Raw genomic sequence first — 19,240 nt, 5'->3', positions numbered from 1 at the left:
TTTTTACCTTATTGCAACAAATCCCATCATCAAAAGTATGACAAAACTATAATTTATCTAAATAAACCTTGAGTTATCTATCCACAAACTCTGAAAGGAAATGTCCAAATCATTTCAAATCTCTAAAGAGATGAAAAAAAAAACAGAATCATTTCAATGCACAGGGCACAACAGAGCACTTTTACATGTCTAAAGAAAACAAGTACATCTTCGAAAGGAAGAAGTAACAGATAAATACTTGAAATTGTAGAATTGTAGCTTTTATAGTTATACAAAGGCCTAAAGGGGATCAAAAGCAAATCAATGAACCAAACAAATGAGAGGGAATGCGCCACAAAAGCAATACAAATTTTGCCTAGTTCTCCGAAAAATCTTTCTGATTAACAGTGTGAGTATCTCTTTCCCAAAAATAAAATATACATGATTCAGGTTACACAAAACTGAAGTCAAGTTTCAGATTAACTAAATTAGAAAAAAATAAAAACAAAAATCAATAGAAGCATTCAGGAGGATGCACAATAGGCTGACAAGCCACAGATACTTCTAACTCCACACTGTCCATAGAATAGCAATCCCAAGAATAAAAAACATTTGAATCTTATTAACTATTTACACACCTAGAGTCCTTGGGGTAACAGATTGTCTGAGACTTCTACTAATGGGTAGGTGAACGTAAACCTCATGGACGTCTTGTTTACAAACCTCTCCTCTATCACGGTCTATCGCATAGCAGATGTAAATTGTGTCGATTACATTGTCTAGCACATGCACCAGGTAACCCAACACTACTATCAGTAGCACCCATGCCATTGCAGCCACAAAATAAGAATCAGTCCCAAGATTGGTACCAGCTTTTAAGATAACACAGGCCTGGTTATACATTAACAATCAAGACAAAGATTCATATGAGAAACATAAAATAATGATAAAACCGTAAAACAAACTACTAACAATGCATTACATCGAGAGAATAACCACATCCATTAAATAACTGACGAGCTTTTTATCTCAAAACCGGAAAAGAACGGTTCATATTAATTTTTAGGACATCATTTTCCCGGAGCCTGGAGTTTTATAAGAAAATGAAGGTTCAATCAACTGGCTTGTATCCTCCCCCAACCTCCTTTTAACCTCAAAAACAATTCCCAGAAATGAAGTAAAATTGACATCAATTTATGGCCACCTCGTAAAAATGAAAGATGTTAATGGACAAACTGTTGTAACATGCAAGTTATCAAAACAGGTGTCACAACTATAAGAGAGCTATATCATAAATCTACAATCAATGGAGATTTATAGCTACTTGTAGTCCTCAGTCTTATTAGGGAAATTAGCTTCGCATATCTATATTTTGACACTTTATTTGAAATTTTAGTATTTTATATTTGTAGAAGGTATTAGCGTTATTTTAATGACTTTTATATTCTTTTTTTTTAAATATAAAGATAACCTATAGTTGAACACCAGATCATCAGCGATTCAGCATTGGGAGTAGAAGGTCAACAAAGTCGGCATTAGGTGCTCTCTATAGCATCAATTGATGAAATCACAGAAATAAACTATTATGGAGTGCCCATCGCTAAAACGACAGCACCCAGGGTCAGGCTCAAGAGATTCCAGTCGGTGCCACCACTGGGCACTCAAGATTGCACGCGCATTTTGAATCTTTAGACCAAAAGAAGGCATATGAGGTTGCTCTCGTCAAAGTCTAGGGGATCTTAACTGGAGCATTCAGAATAAGTTTTCATTTTCTGAGAATTCTTTTGTAATCATAAACACATGAGTAGTTATCATTTAGCATTTCTTTTAGTTAGTGAGATGCGTACGCATATAGTGTTTGGTTCTCAAAGCAGTCATGATCAAGGTGGTTCAATTTATCAAAGATTTGTTCCAATATGTCAGCAATTCACTTTGAGTGGCATTGTGTTCCTGAGTGTGGTAGTTTTGTAAAAGCTCAGGTTCCTACAGGTTAGCCTAATTCCAACGAGGATACAGTCCTCAGTCTCGAGCCGATGAGGATGATATACAACATGGGTTGGTACGTGTTTTATACCAGAAGGTAGACAGCTTCTCAGTTTCAAGTTGATAAGGGAAGAGTGTATACCACAGGGGTTGGTATGATCCAACTCAATGGGTTAGATTTTACCTGAGGGTACAGAGGTAATAAGATCCCAAAGACTTCCAAAACATTATTCAAGATCTAGAGTTCTTGAGAAGGGATCCAGGAGCACAAATACATTCATTCTACCCTTTTCCATAGTCTTGTTTTCTACTTTTTTTTCCTTGTGTAACCCGCTCTAGGCTAAATAAGGTTGATGAACTTAAATTGAATCTTTATGTTATCCGAAACTGTTTATACAAGTTTATTCCGCGAATTTGAGCATCTTTCTTGTTACTTTTATTGTTTTCTTTAGTTCTTGGGTATTAGTAATTGATCGTAGGTTGTGGCAACTGGAACATTGGGCATAGACTAGAACTGAAATTGTTTGCCAAATGTATGGGCGAGTCTAGGAATTAGGATTTGTGAAATTTCATGTAGTNCCATATTGAGTAAAATAAACTACTTGATACAGTACTTAAAATCTTGAGACTCTCCCATCTTATAGACTAGTTTCTTTGATTAGACTCTTCTCTTGTGCTTAAGTCCTAATCAGGTTATTCACTGTCTAGGGAATTATAAATATTAACTTTGGGTCATGGCCTTGAGTCAAGGAACTGAGCTTAAATTAATTTCGTAGGTTCAAACCATAATTTCATCATATGGCTTGCATGAATTGAACTCAAATTTGTAGTATGAAAAGAACGGGATTTTGAGTCCTAATCAAGTTAGACATTNTTAGAGAATTATAAATATTAATTTGAGTCATGGTCTTGCGTCAAGGAACTGAGCTTAATCTAATGTCGTAAGTTCAAACTATAATTCATCAATTGGCTTGCACGGATTGAACTCAAATTTGTAGGATGAATAGAATGGGTTTTTTTACCCTGTTTCTTTCATTTTTCTAAACACTTGCAAGAATTCTTTGTCTTCAATTATTTCCATCTTAATGAATTACTAGCTAAAATAGTTTACATGGTAGTAATTANCACTTATCACAGTCTTTGTATGAGCACTAACTCTACTAACTATCTACTATTGGCATGATAGAAAGTTTCAATTTCATAATATTTTTATACCAAAACCTAACTTTCGTTACTATAGAGATTATTCCATGGTAAGAACATACAGATCACAGCACATTTGTAATACAAATTTCATATTAGCATCACGTACCACTATTGTGTATGTTGCAGAAAAGACAAAAACGATTCCCGCCAGAATACGAGATGAGATTGTCTCCACGAAAACAGCAGAGAGAAGATTGCGTCTCAGTAGTTCATATGTCATCCTTGCAGAAGAGCAGTAGGCTTCACCAGTTATTGCAGCAAAGTTTACGGTGAACTTGTTGAGAAAGTCAACTGCTGTCAGTAAGGCGTTTACACAGCACCGCAGAACAAGGTTCACTATCCCGGGAATATCCTCTTGTCTTGCACTGTCAACCGCAGAACGCACCATTCGAACAACAAAGATAAGCAACCCCGACAAACATATGGTGCCAGAAGAAGGACCAAAAGCATTTCTGCAAACCAAATTCCACAGTTAATGTCTTCCTGAATGAAAAGCAACCAACCATTCAACACAATTGAACACGTCGTTATCAGCCAATCAAGCAGTACACCAGAGGGAACCGCGATAATATATATTCAGAAGCTCAAAGACACACAACAGGTAAGAGCAATCTTGAACTAAGAAATTTTCAAAGCAACCAGTAAGAGCTAAAGAATTACTGAAAATGGAATCAAAGAAAACATTTCAAACCAAGCACTTCAACACTAGGCTTCCGGAGTAAGAATTTATGAAGTGAAAATTTATATATAAACAAAAGATGTACTGTAAGCAAATCAAAGCACGCAATTTAATCCAAACTAACCAATCTAACAGTGGAGTCCAAATGAAGCATGATATAAGCGAACAAATGTAAGGAAACAACAACAATGTTGACCTGAGAGAAGTTCGAATACTCCGCTTAGGAGTTTCATGATCCTTAGAGAAATACCAATTAGCTATGGTGCCACTGATGACATAAACTTGAGCTTCAACCGTAACTGCCGCAGACCACAACATGGTGAGAATAGCCAAAGCAAAATAAGCAGGAACCCATGAATCTTCCTTCCACACACAAGCATATCCGCTCGTCAAATTCTTCACCGCAATCTTCCCATTAAACCTCGAAAACACCATGAAAACCACTATTGGCACGTAATACGCGAGAAGCCCGACGATCAAACAAGGCAGCACCCCGAACAAGTTCAAATTCCTGGAAAGTGCGTGGGAAGCGACCCCGATTATGCTGATAGTGAGCTCCACGCGATGCCAATTCACGACCAAGATCCACACGACGGCCCCAATCACCAAGAAGACGAAGACCATCACGACAACCCGATAAGCGAGGGGGAAGGCGGTGCTGCAAGACGAGCGGAGGGTGCATGCGACGAACCAATAGACGTTGAGGAAAATAGGGATGGCGATGAAGAAGGGAATCGCAGCGTAGACAATTTGTTTGGTGTAATGCTTGAGTAAGAGAAGCAAAGCCCAGCACAAGGGGATGCTAAGAACGAAGGTGATGACGAGGGTCCATATGAGACCCTTGACCAAGTGCGAGGAAGAATCGAGGGAAAGCCACGAGGAAAGGGAGGAAGAAGAGGAAGAAGGATTTAGGACGCAGGAGGAGGAGGTGGCGTCGTAGGAGAAAGATGAGAGAGAGAGGTAGTCGGTGTTCCGGTGGAAGACGGCGAAGATGCCGAAGGCGAAGGTGGAGATGACGAAGAGAAGGAAGAGGATGAGGAAAGGGAGGTCCTTGAAGGAGCGAGGACCCGAATTGTAAGTGATGTGAAGGTATTGCTGGTTTGACTCCGATTCTTCTTCCACCGCCGAAGATGCCGAAGAAGGGTACGAGGGTTTCGACAGAAAGGGTTGCGATGCCGAGGATTCGAATGGAGAATCGCCTTTGTTGTTCGGATCCTCGCTGCCACCCATCATGATAATGCACCCCAACAACACACACAAACGGAACAGAGAACACAAAAACAGAGTGAGAGTCTCACGTTTGAATGGTGGCTAGCTAAGGTGATGTTCTGTTTTTTTGGACTCAATTCTGAGCTGTTTGGTGGCACTCTTAGAACAGGACTCTTTCAACTCATAATTTCTATGTGTAGATTGTTAATTTCTTATGTTCAATCCAAATACACCAAAAGAAATTTTGTGTGAAGTGTAAAATTCTTCTCACGAATGATATACGGCAGATTTTGTTTTGTAATTTGGGAAAGGCTGGTGGATCTGATGGGAAAACAGAGTGCAATAAAGTTTTGAATTTTGTATTAATCTAACTGGATTTTAATCGAATTTTTAGCACACACAATAAATTAAAATATCATGTTTTATGTTTTCTTTTCTTGCAAGTGGTTGAAGTGAAATGTTCCTTACATCATTGCTATTATAATTAGATTATACAAGTGTTTGCTGTTGGAATAGTATTAATTGATTGTGAGGATATTCTCATATACGTTTATTGAGATGCTGAATGTTAGTTATTGTGAAAGAACACTGATTTTATTTTATTATTATGGGAAGGAGATGCATACCCCAGTAGAAAATGAGACAGCAAATCAAACGATGGATCACGTGCAGCACATGGTTGATCGTTGTGTTGTGTTTTGCATTACGACAAAAGTAGCTTCGATTCAGAGACACAGCGTACTCTGTTCAAACAACTCCATGTTTTCAGACTCCATGCCCTTATGCCTTTTTACTTCGATTCTGTTCAGCTTCATACGGTAAACAGCCCTTGCAAAACTAAAATCCCATTTTTTCTCTCGCATCAATATTGAAAAAGTGTTTTCATTTATGATTATAGTTATTATAGTATATCTATCTAAGAGAAATATTTATATCAGGAATACTCATTAAAAATATTTCATCAAATTATACAAATCATTTGTTGCCTTGAATTGCATTGCTTTCAACTCTAAAATTACATGTGATCTGATTCTACTCAACGGCTTAATCTTCCTCCATAAATTTCAACAGAGGTTTTAGACCTCAAGTTGTTTGTTATCTAGTACTGCTAGTTCCCTGTTACATTTTGTAATTTATGTCAATCTAAATTGATTTAATGTATAAGTTAGGTTATTATCTTAAATTTTATGTAATTACAAATGTTGAGTTTTGAAAAACTTAAAAAGCCTAAGATTTAATGAATTTGTTTATTTATTTCTATAAATAAAAAATAGTCGTCATTTTAATTTTTTGTTATATTTAATATTTTTTTTAGATTATGTGTAATACATTTATCATCTTCAGAAGCATCAACTTATATGTAGGTTTAAGTTTATTCATTTATTTAGATGTAGGTATTTTTCATCATGACATATAGCATTAAATAAACTTCCAAATTATATCATACTTCTGAAAACTTTTGCCCAATTTTAAATAGAATGTTAAGAGCAAACATTGGCATCTAGTGAAAATTAACAGAAATAGATAACTTATAATTGTTTGTTACTTTCGTACATTTTCTTTTACAATAAAAGAGAAATAGAAGGATGGAATGAAATCAGCTATGTGATAGATATAAAACTTGTGGCAATATATATATATATATATATATATATATTGATAAAATAACTCTTTCCCTTGTTCTACAGCAGACGGCTCTGTTAATATGAATTGTTAAATATAAATACACAAGAATGGCCTTTGAAAATTATAATAAACAGACAAACATAAAACGGACTAAAAGAATGCCAATTATAGTATGTTGCTAAGATCGTTACATATAAAAGAAACTGGATTTTAGTACATTTTTAACAGTAACAATCTACCACTTCTCTTTCAAGTCAAGTTGGCATGTTTGAACTATACTTTGTAAAGCATGGTTTAGACCCTGAATGAAGCCAAATAATAGTTTTACAATACCATAATCGAAGTATGAGGAAGTTCAACTTTCATCATCCCAGTGGCTCTTGGGTATCTCCCCAGAGTCTGCTATCACTACCTTCTTTCTGGGTTTTCCACTGTAGGTTCCAGCTCCCCCTTCAATTGCATACACAATATCCATGCCTTGTACAACCTTGCCAAATACAACATGCTCTCCATCCAACCTGCAATGTTTACATATAAGTTGACTTCATAACATAACTAAGATGTATTAACCAGTGATAATGACCCAATGAGCATGTATTTTCCCGTTATAATAACAGATTCAAAGTTAGAGTATATTTGTTGGAGTCACACATTAAGCAAAATGAAGTAACTGATCCGCTACTTAGGCTTTATGGTTCTCCCACCAAATGGACTAGTATTTTGGATTAGGCTCTGCTGTTGTGCTTAAATCCTTACAATTAGTGTTTCCATAAGAGTTGAGCTATAGATAGTCATTTATGACCTGGATTAAGGTGCAAACCAAATATTGATATATGAATAAGTGTTGGTAGTGTGAAAGTCGTCGTGAACTGACCCCTTAAAAGGGTGACAATGCCATGAATCTCGCATTAAGTAGAATGAACAACTTTAAGTCTTGAGACTCTCCTTCTTAATAGACTAATCTTTTAGGTGTGTCTGCAAACCAGACTGCGCTTAACCTATTAGAACTTAATCCAACTGCCTCAGTTCCCCACAGTCTAGAAATTGTCCAAACCATGCACTGTCAGGACAAAAATAACTTACCAACTGGCCTTCACCGTTGTAATGAAAAACTGTGAGCCATTGGAATCAGGTCCTGAATTTGCCATAGAGACAACGCCTGAAATCATGGGAGTATGATTTCATATAAACAAGTCAAACATATCTCAGAAATGACAGAAAAACATTAAGTTCTAAAATATTTATAATAAAATGAAATGCTTGCAACCAAGCAATTTTTTACACACCAGCATGAGAATGTTTAATCTTGAAATTCTCATCAGGAAAGGTGCCACCATAAATAGATTCAGACCCTTTACCATCATGATGAACAATGTCTCCGCCCTGAATCACAAAACCAGATACTATCCGATGAAATGGTGTTCCTTTGTAATGAAGCTTTAAGCCATTTTCACTCTTTCCTTTCTGCCCTACACAACATGGAACGCTCCTAATCAGTGCAAGAACCGGTCGGGATTAAATTAATAAACAAGATGAAGAGACAACAGCTACCTGTACACAAAGCTCTAAAATTTTCTGCAGAAAGAAAATTCGGTCATTAGAAATTGCACTTCTGTAAAGTATGAGTAAACATTACAACATGTAAATAGCTATATATCCAACAAGAAAGCTTCATCAGGCACATTTAAGTTTGAGTGTACAGAAATAACTGAGGTCTACACACCCTGTACAAAAGTGTGAAAGAAAATGACTATCCACAAACATTACATTTTTACCAAAGAAGCTAACGCTTGGTTTAGGAAGAATGAAAATTCATATTCTTTAAACAATTAAGCTTCAGAAAGGAGAACTTGAAATAGAAGGACATTGACATACCCACAGTTTTCGGTACAACTTGGCCATATAATCCAATCACTATCCTACCTGCAGGAGCTATTTTGTGAGTCAAATTGATTCAAATGATTGCATTGGGTAAAATTTCTAGAAATATTGCTAGACAACCTAAACGCTGTTTGTCAATATCAATGTCCAAGAACACTCTGTGTGTAATTTCAGGAACCTGCTCTATTTTCTCCTCAACAACCTACATTAGAAAAGGGAAAAGTTTATCAGTTAAGATGGAAATCATAAGTTGGAAAAATTTACAGATGACCTTATGTTGAAATTACAAGGTTTTACAGAGAAAGAATATGAGAAAAAGAAAATAACCTTGAAATATGAGTATAAAAATTTGATACAATGATCTTATTCAAAGACTAAAGCAGTAACATGCATTCATACAAATTAATAGACACCTAATCTACTGCTCTATAATAAATATAAATCACTGTTTTGAATGAAAATATTTATAGATACTGTTCTTACATTAGAACGTATTTAGGATTTACTCTAATGAGATGGTTTTTGACATTATTCTCATTAATAAATGAGTCATAGGTTAATGTTCATGGATATTTAGTGTTAATAAATAATGCTCTCAACACAGGTCCACACATGTTAAAGTGGATAAAAAAGCCTCATATACTCAGAATGTGACTCGAGATACAACTTTAACCAATGAACCCATACCAAATAGAGAGCTACCACCACAAATAAAGAACCAAGTTCCAGTTTTAAAGACACAAGCCTGAACTGAAATTGTTCAAATATAAATCGAATAACACACCAAAAGCAGGGATTGTCCATTATAAGCTGCGAACGAGGAAGTTTGAACACAGACATGATGGTTTGATTTCAGCCGAAAACTCAAACTGAAATCAAAGGATAAAGTTATAACTCAGGCAGTATTGCTTGTCCTGGGACAACAAAATTCTTTCCTATTGCTTTTTTCAACAAAATACCGTCCTCTTCCTATTTCTGACACATTTTTCCACCCATATGCTATCCTAACCTAGTACCCTGTCTTCATCAATTTCTATCATATTTCTACTGATCACAGCCTTCTATGAGCACTAAAGGCATCTCGTGATTTGGACCTACAGTATAGATCCCTTTCACTAATAATTAAAGGAATCATGTGGAATAACACCCTCCGTGTCTGGACAATCCATTTGAATGCCCATTATCTTGTTCTTTCTAAAACCAAACTAGCTAATATTTGTATGTGCCTCCCTTGATGCAACTTCGCAGCTAAACCCCATTTTGCTCATGAAGCAACTTAATTTTTCTAGTCGGTGGATGGAAGTTGAAATACTTTACCCTGGTTCATACACCTGGTAGTACTGCACACACTAACCCATCCAAAAAGATCCTTAACCAACTTTTACTCGAAAAATGAAGAAGGAACAGATCACACTACATATGCATGCAACACAGCTCCGGCACAATCCACAGAATCGAGCACCAATCAAATTGTATAGAAGAAGCCAACAAGAATAAGAATAGTCAAAATGGAAAATTAAAATGAGCAATACCATTATATTACATTGAAGAGTTTTGTTTAAGAGGCGCACTTCCTCAGTGGGACATTGGAGATAATGTTAGCAAAATTAAAAAGACAAAAACGAGCTTTTTATTTTCATTCTATCAGAAAAAAAGAAAGTAGAGTTGGAAGTATAGATTCAAACGATTGGAATGGAATGTTCAGATCAGTGCAAAGAAACTAAAAACAAAAAGTACCAAACACCTTCAAACTCACACTAATACCATCATTATGCCAGAAACCCTGCCCAATTGCCAAAAACAGATCCAAATAACAACANCATAGGGATAANGAGTTAAATTGCGCACNAGTTTTGGAGTAGTAGAACCATAAGTAGCGGTAGAACCAGTATATGTGAAAATGAGGAAAATTGAGAGAACAAGGAAGAGAAGGAGAAGTCGTGGGTGAACGAGAAACGCGATAGCTTTAGGCATTGCTTCAATACCCTCTTTGCTCACTTATGCCCAATCAAAGCAAAATTGAAGCTTTCTTATCCTCCATGGCAGATGGCATATTGGGTTTGTCTCAGACCTCGAAGTGCAAACGAAACGTTGGAAAAACCGAAAGTAGCTGTAGCTGAAGGTGAAGATGATTCAAGCTCGCAAGAGAGGGCGGTGCGCAACGCGAACCTAGTACAAAAATATGTTTATTAATTATTTAATTTCTTTTTTAAAATAATACTTTTACAGCCTTAAAAATGACTCTACCCAGTATTATAATAGAATAAGGTATGTTAGAATTTTAATCAAAACTAAAATAAATATATTTCATGTATTATTATTTTGTATTATTAAATGGAATTTTATAATTTTCAGATATCACTGTTCTATTTTAATTATGAGGAGCTCGTGGTTCCCAAATATTTAAATAAGTGGTAATATTTTAATATTCATTTAATAATAATGTTTATGTAACCACGCACAAACAAAAAAATAAAATTACTGAATTAAGAGTAGAAGAGTTAGGTAAATATTTCCTTTATTTTTTTTTCAACAATGAGGAAATAAATAACTTGCATCTTGAAAGTTTTTTAATCTATCGTGAAAATATTTCCACCAATTTTAATAAGAACAAAAATAGTTATTTAATAAAAATAAAGTGGTTAATTTGTTATTATTAATTAAGCATGACTCTTTTAATACATTAAAAACTTATTTATTAAATACATATTCATTAACTTCAATCTAATTTACTTTTAATAGCGAGTAGTGATGATAATTGACAGAGACGAATATTGATAGTATTAGTCTATAATTTAATTTATAAAAAAAAAAAATATTTGTTATTCGTTTTATTATTTATCGATACTTATTTAAAATATATTTACAAGTATTTTAAAACACAAGAATCTCTGTCTTAAAATATGTTGAAAGTTACGGTTTAATATTTATTTTAAATCTTATTTTTGTCATTTTTATTTAAAGTGATCATCAATTTTTTTTTTTATGTTCAAAGTTGGTCTCAATTTTTGTAACTTTTGTTAATAAATCATTAATGACACAAGTCATTAATGAATGATGTGCCCATATCTATTCTGACATGAGTGTCCATTGTCTCTATCCACCTTATTGTCTTCAACCTCTCACCATCCAAAACCCTATCCACCACCAGATCACCATGGTTTTCTCTGGCGATTTACCATCCTTACACCTTCCATTTTCGTAAACCACCACATAACCACACAGACTCACCGCGAGCCAGTGTTGTTCATCATGTCACCAAAGACCAAATCGCAATAGGCATCATGAGCCTGTTCTTCTTCATCAAACATCATGAACCACAACACCACCTAGAATCATGTTTCCACCCACCAACAATGAAACATATCGGGGCAGCGCTGCAAGCCATCATTGTTTGACCACCACAACAACCACCTGCATCTCTTTCATCCTCAATGTGAATACCATCGCGAGCCACAATCACTACCTCGCGAGCAACATGTAGCATAAATCACAATGTCATTCCATTAACCATCGTGAATCACTACACTCACTAAAAACATAGCCACCGTAATAAACCTCCAATAATGTTGTAAGCCACCATCACCTATTTGAACATGCAAATTAGAAAGCCTCAAATCAAAAAAGAAATCAAAAACACAAAATCGCAACCACTCAAAATCGTAAATCACATCTCGAACCTACAATCCCAAATCACGATATTAGTTCATACCACCACACATCTTCCTTCCCAAACTGCGAGGAAACCTGTCTACAGTATCCATGTACATCACCAAACTAAAAATTTTCAAATTATGAACCATAACCCAAATCGTAGAGAGCCACCACAATAGAAGAGAATCCAAACAAAGCATCTACCATGACCTCTCGCGCCTCCAACATCTTCAAACAACAACCTCCACCTAAGTAAAATCCTAATTTTGAGTGAGAGATGAAACTGCCACGTGGCAGTTTCTCATTGGACACTTGTCACATATGTCAAAAGACTTACACCTCATTCAATAATGGTTGATCTGAACACTATGTCTTAACTATTTAGATGTTGTTAGAGAAAAATGATCAAAATGAACAAAAATTGAAATCACTTTAAACGCCAAAGAAAATTAATGAGCATTTTGAACAAAATTAACCAAAATAAGTATTAAGGAAAAAATATATTTTAGAATTTTTATTAGAAGTGAGTTTTTAGGCCTAACTCAACCTGACAAAACCAGCAACACACCCCCTTTACACCGAGGTATAGACATCTCGTGCGTGATAGTAGAAATTGGGTGGTTCAATAGCGACCCGATAGCGGGTGGAATAGAAGAATAGAATGCCCACTTGGAACTCGCTAGGATAGGCTTTAAAGATGACTCTGATACCATATTAAAAGTGGACTTTAAGCCTAACTCAACCCCACAAAACCGGTTTGTAAGATGAAGTTTGCATCTCACTTATATATTATAATTTGACCTTATTTTTAGTTAATGTAGGACTTCCAACAATTTTTAAACACGAAATCTTAATAAAATAACAAAAACAAAATATAAAATATAATAAATTAAAATATAATTTTAATATAATAAAATATAATTTAATTTTAATTCTAATTAAATTTAACGTAATAAAATATAAATTAAATTTTTATTCTTATTTTTTTACCAATAATATAAAAATAGTATAATACCACACTTAATCCGTTTATAAATTAATATTAAAATACTCTTTCTCTACTGTGTGCAAATAATAAATAATCACAAATATTAATTATTTACTATAAATTTTATTCACAAATCGTACATATATTTTTTTCATCTCTAAATATGAAAATATAGTCAGTTTCGTGTATAGTAATTTTTTGTACGTGGCAAAATTTATGTAAAATCAAACTGATAAAGAGGCAGTATAGGCAGTGTGGATGTTCACAGTCTTTTTTTCTTTTGGGCCATTGAAAATGGATATATACCAATTCAAAATTAAAATGAGGATATGAAAATAAAATTAAATACTTTCAAACATGTTTATAATTTTCCATGAAAATCATACATAGATATAAGAGTTGCACACGAAAGAAGATTGTTTGTCAATAAATCGAAAGAAAAAGAAAAGTGGTTTCATGTTTTTTATTAAAAAAAGAATAGTTGAAAAAGACGTAGAAAATTGAATTTTCTTAATAAATATTTATTTTTACAAATGTTAGATGATTACTCGATTAGTATAACAAAAGTATTATATAGTTACAAGAAATAGCTATATAATTTATAAAAATTACGAAGAAAATATATTATAAATATTAAATATAATTAAAAATAGAATATCATTATTTATGTTATTCGTACCCACGGACTTTAAGAAGGGCCCTCCTTGTACCTTCAATCTGCCCATACTCATGAAGGAGCTATTAATTGAAATGGCAGATTCTAGATATCTTTTCAAATAATGTTTAATTATTTTATTATATTTTATTCATTTATTTCGAATTATTTTTACATAGTCTCTCTTTTTTTTTTTTTTCCTTTCATGTATTATTAATGCAGACAGCATTTTTGTCTTTATCTTCATAATGCACTATTTATTACATATGTTCTTGTTTTCTCTTTCTCACTCAATGTGTTGTCATTCAGACATCCATTAATTATTTGCCATATTTGTATAGAAGAGAAAATGAACATAATGATTATTTTTGTTTAAATTTTTTTCCTTTGGTTAGGTCTCACAAAGCAAGTAAAGCAAACATCTTTCTCTTATCATCTTTCGTTTCTTTTTCGTTTCTGCCGTGACAAACACTGAACTGAGTTTCGTCTTATCTTCAACGTTGTAGTTTGATTGTCGATAAGAGAAGCCACTGATGTATCATCTGTGAACCATACAAATTCTTATCTTATCTTCAATCAAATTTCATTTTTTACGTATAAATTATCTTCATTTTTATGTTGTCGTATTTTTACGGAATGAAAATAATTAGTTTTTTTCATAATATAAATTATTCTATGCTTAATTATGAAGTTTTTGTGAGTCAGATACTAAAAAATAAATATATTTTTATTGATATGAGTAGTCAAATAAAATTCTTTTAAGCTATTCTTCAATCATACACTCTCATACTTATACATATATGTTCAATTTTTTTATGTGTCTCCTTCACTGAAAACTTGTTAAGAGTTGTTTTTTATTTATGTCTCTCGTACTTCATGTCTCTTGCACCAACAATCATTTTTCACCCATTTGACAATCATTCCTCGCTCTTATCACTACTCGGATTTTACCATCACAAAATTTGAGATATTATTGAATGCCACTTATGTAAAATATATAATTAGAAATAGAAAAATGAATTTAAATCTTCATCAATGAAGGTTAACATAATAATAACTGTACGAACAATGGACACACTCAATTATTAAAAAAAAATTGTAGCTTTGTGATGATTATGTGTTGAATATGACATATAGGTACGACATCTTATCCTATGAGTTATCAAAAGCCATGAGAAAAATGCAGGCAATGATTGGTGAAGAAGCAAAGTGAAGAATAATAAACTATACGGCTGAGCAAAGGTTCTTTTTTTTTTTTCAATTATTAAATTTGAGTATAACCTCGTGAACCCCATTTAATTTAAATTTAATATCATAACATTGTAGGAATGATCTATGGTGAAAAATTCACACTAGATAAAAAATTATTTTTCTCTATGACTATAAATTTTATTTTATAAAATTAAATTAGATATTATAAAATTAGATGTAATTTTTACTTTACAAACTTATTTTATAAAATTAAGTTAAGTTTAGAGTCTCCTTCATAATAATTCAATTTATCAAGTTGACCACAACTTATTAAAATTAAAGATTGATTTATATTTGATTATTATCTAATTAACTATAACTTATTCAAGTTAAAGGTTGATTCATATTCGATTATTTTCTGAAAAAATAATTTGTTCTGTTAATTTTAAATAAATGAATTAAATAAAATTGTATTTTTCGTAAAATAAAAATGTATATGTAATTTCAATAATTACTTTTATAATAGATAATGACTTTATGTAGTTTATTAATTTAACTAAAAAATATGAAAAATAATATTAAAGACATAAACAAATTTTCTTACTGTATGTTAACAAAATTTATTAAAATGATAGTAATTAAATTGGATTAGGTAGACATGAGTTTTAATGATTAAATTTGAAATAACTTTTTTACGTTATGAACTCTCCATTCAAAAATTTATTTACGTACTTTAATTCATTTACTTTTAAAAGGGTCAGTCTTATTAATACCAAACATATTACTAGTGTTTACACTATTAGCCTTTTTAAAAAATGTTTTAAAAATAGTTTTATTATCACGTTAATTACAAAAAATTATATATTTTTTTAAAATTATGTCATTTGTTTTTATTTTTATAAAAAAGTATCAAGTTATGTGTCTTATTTTAGTTTTTATTTTGAAAAAATTGATATAAGTATATTGTTTCTTTAGCAATAGTATTAAAAAAAACGAGTTAGCAATGTTTTTTTTAATTTTTCAAAAGTTATATCAAAAATTACATTTTTAACCATTAAAAAAATTAAAAGGATAACAAAGCACAAATTAAATACATCTTTAATATTATTAATACAATACTTTAATATATCAATTTAAAAAAAATACACATAAAAAATATATAAAGGAATATATAAAATTAAAACCCATCAAATTTGAGATTTTCCTTACAATATATAAAGGAATAACATAATTTAACTTCTGTTTGAAAAACCAAACTATGAAACAGTAGAATTTGTGTTCATTGTTTTGGCCCACAGTTAAGCCTTTATCAGCGGGACACAATCCGACACAACACATGCGCTGTCTTCACAGCCGTACCGTACAAGACAGCTGTTTTCTTTTTCTTCTCTTTTATATATAATATAATATATAATCTGCTAAAACATATTTTAAAAAGAGGTGACACGTGGCGACAGTTTCTCCGTGTAATACCGTGTTTCTTTTCATATTAAAAAATATTTTAAAAAATAAAATATATAGTATAGTTAAAAGAATAACAAATATCTTAAAAAATAGTATAAAAATAAATTTCTCCTCTTTCAAAAGTCAAACAAACAAACCAGATTCAATTACGAATCTTATGAAGAATAAATACGTGTGACTTGGATCCTTAAATTTAGGACAGAGATTTTATTTATACGTTAAAAAATTATCATTTTATTTTAAAATGAACATGTCAGAAAAATTATTGAATCTCATTAAAAGTTTTAGATTCGTTTGTATTAAATCTGAAAAAAAAAATACATAGTATATTTTAACTTATTGGATTAAAGAACATAATTTAAAAAGAGAATATAATTTGAGGAAAAGAACACCAATATTCTAATAATTTAAAAATAATTCCGTTGCCGGGACTTGAACCCGGGTCTTTCGGGTGAGAGCCGAATATCCTAACCAACTAGACTACAACGGATTTCATATTATTTTTTGATCACGTATTGTAATATATAAGTAATATTCAATGAAATGAGAAAATTTAAGAATATCTGATCTAGAAAATTTAGACCAAGAAATATGTGGAAAAGATTTACGTTAACGTTTCCTCGAAAAATTGTCTTTCTCACGTAGGTCATAATTGATTTTTTAAAGGTTAGGACGAAGATCCGTAACATATATGATAAAATCTTAGGGGAGGCAACGCTACAAAGAAATTATTGCTTGTACTTCTGTCAACAAAGGAAGAAAGAAAAAGAAGCCGTTGCTTGTACTCTGAAAAACTTTTATTTCCTAATTGAAGGATTATTTCATTGCTAATTAAACGAAAATTTCTAAACTATACGTGTTTTAATGGTTTAACTTATAATTGACTTTTTGTAAAATTTTCCAAATTAATAAATATAAATTTTATTGGTTAAAAGAAACTTATTAATCCAATGAAAGCTCCACTGGTATGTTGTCTTTTAATGAATAAGTCGACTTCGTAAATAAATGCGAAGCTGCACGTAGTTGAAACTTTTACCGTTAACATTTGATAGTTTTGAAAATGAAAACCCTAATTTCCATGAAAATGAAAAAAGAAAATCTCCACCAATTTCCGCATCACTTCTTACCAGATACTACTTCCACTTAATTGTTGATAACCATGAAAATTAATATTTGCTTTTTATCTAGGGTTTGTTAAGATTAATCATTAATTTCTGGAGTATTAATTAATGAAACAGAATATAGATAATCTATCTTAAAATTTATACTGTTCCATACATGTACTCGTACAGTACTTAAACAGTACATATATACGTAAATAATACTTATACGTTGGACCTATTCTCTGATCAAGGTCGTACCTTTCACATGTGATTCAGAACAAAAAGTTAATGTCAAATGTCGAATATAGCCACTACGATGAACCTTGTGAAATTGGTTGTATAAACTTTACACTCTACTGTGTCCGACACAAGAATATAGTAAATATATTTGCAATAGAGTAAAGGTTTCTGTTTAGTATTTTATTACTAACAAGTTAAATTGATCATAGAATATCATATAAAATTGAAAAGTTTGGCTCAAGTTGGCGACTGCCGATGAATCAATTACATATTAGACATTTTATTTATAATATATGTTATGGATTTTTACTCTTTGTTAATATAATTATAGTTTAATTACATTTTAATCATTATTACCTGATTAATTTGTGATTATCATTCATTACATGTTAATTCTACTTTTATTGTATTATTGGTCGATCTTCTCAATCAGTTAACGTTGATTAAAAATGATAATTTAATTTACTAATAATCAAAAATGATAATTTGATTCACTAGTAATCGATCAAGAATGATCGATTACCATAAGGGATAATTAAGAACAAATATTAATACAAAAATGATTAACCTAAAAATAAGATACTAGTTGGTTTGACTTAACTGCAAGTGTCACACATTTTTAATTTAAATAATAAATTACCATAAAGTGTATTCTTTTTTATATATATTTGAGTCATGGTAGAGATAAACAACGATCATTCAACATTTACCTACCATTTTTTGGAGAATGAGATTGCTTCTGGATGCCATTACTTATTAAAATACTGATTTAACTTATAGGGAAATCTCATCATATACTTTCACCACAATATTGGAGAAAATGTGATAATCACTTTATTAACTATTTATCAAATTGTTATTGCCAATTTGAACATATTATATTATATATACTGTTTTTTAATTTTCAAATTTAAGTTGATTTACTCAAGTAATCTATATTCTGAAACGTGTTTTTATTGCGGAGAAAACGTGTCTAGACAAATTTATCATGAATGAGCTTAACATTATAATGTTTTTTTATTGGCGGTTGCTAACAACGAAATTCAGTTATTCTACAGTAGATTTTGATACTGTTTTAAATGGTTCTATTATTATATTTAAATTGTGTTTTACATTAAAGGTCATGTGACGTAAACAGTGATGAAAAAAACAAACAACTTTAATGATAAAATAATAAACAGGGTTTATGGTCCATTCATGTTAAACATCAGACATATATGACGTTGAAAAGAAAAGAAAGAAAGTTATCTATTTAAAATTAATCAAACAAAACCTGTTTATCTTTTATGGAGGATGAGTGGAGCTGAAAACAATATTGCAGACCATAATTGAAGCATGCTTGAGCAAAAAGGAAGGAGAATGGGATGTTTTATTTTTTAAGA

General features: G+C 31.9%; 2 protein-coding genes and 1 non-coding gene across 3 annotated transcripts; all 3 read right to left on the bottom strand.

Annotated features, from left to right (window-relative positions):
- Positions 1 to 359: 359 nt before the first annotated feature.
- LOC106756479 (CTL-like protein DDB_G0288717) lies at positions 360 to 5,418 on the bottom strand. The gene is made up of 3 exons (XM_014638924.2): positions 4,044 to 5,418; positions 3,275 to 3,620; positions 360 to 870 (listed from the first exon to the last, which is right to left on the bottom strand). Exons 1-3 carry the CDS (start codon positions 5,078 to 5,080, stop codon positions 610 to 612), a joined length of 1,644 nt encoding a protein of 547 aa, XP_014494410.1. The 5' UTR covers positions 5,081 to 5,418; the 3' UTR covers positions 360 to 609.
- Positions 5,419 to 6,795: 1,377 nt separating this feature from the next.
- Positions 6,796 to 10,735, bottom strand: LOC106756594 (peptidyl-prolyl cis-trans isomerase CYP21-1). The gene is made up of 7 exons (XM_014639079.2): positions 10,412 to 10,735; positions 8,684 to 8,765; positions 8,558 to 8,605; positions 8,234 to 8,257; positions 7,969 to 8,151; positions 7,766 to 7,841; positions 6,796 to 7,200 (listed from the first exon to the last, which is right to left on the bottom strand). The coding sequence occupies exons 1-7, from the start codon at positions 10,535 to 10,537 to the stop codon at positions 7,038 to 7,040; spliced, it is 702 nt and encodes a 233-aa protein (XP_014494565.1). The 5' UTR covers positions 10,538 to 10,735; the 3' UTR covers positions 6,796 to 7,037.
- Positions 10,736 to 16,932: 6,197 nt separating this feature from the next.
- Positions 16,933 to 17,005, bottom strand: TRNAE-CUC. The gene has a single exon. It is a non-coding gene; the product is annotated as a tRNA-Glu (tRNA).
- Positions 17,006 to 19,240: the final 2,235 nt, after the last annotated feature.

This window comes from Vigna radiata, chromosome 2 (assembly GCF_000741045.1).
Source record: "Vigna radiata var. radiata cultivar VC1973A chromosome 2, Vradiata_ver6, whole genome shotgun sequence".
Lineage (NCBI taxonomy): Eukaryota > Viridiplantae > Streptophyta > Magnoliopsida > Fabales > Fabaceae > Vigna > Vigna radiata.
Note: the sequence above shows the minus strand (reverse complement) of the source record. Positions and strands in the feature narration are given on the sequence as shown.

What these genes read in the sequence shown, in the direction of transcription:
- LOC106756479 (XM_014638924.2), bottom strand. Translation starts at nt 5,080, where the DNA reads ATGATGGGTGGCAGCGAGGATCCGAACAACAAAGGCGATTCTCCATTC. An exon ending in AGTATTCGAACTTCTCTCAG is followed by an intron (nt 3,621 to 4,043) that starts GTCAACATTGTT and finishes TTTGGTTTGCAG; the next exon opens with AAATGCTTTTGGTCCTTCTT. An exon ending in CTGCAACATACACAATAGTG is followed by an intron (nt 871 to 3,274) that starts GTACGTGATGCT and finishes ATGTATAACCAG; the next exon opens with GCCTGTGTTATCTTAAAAGC.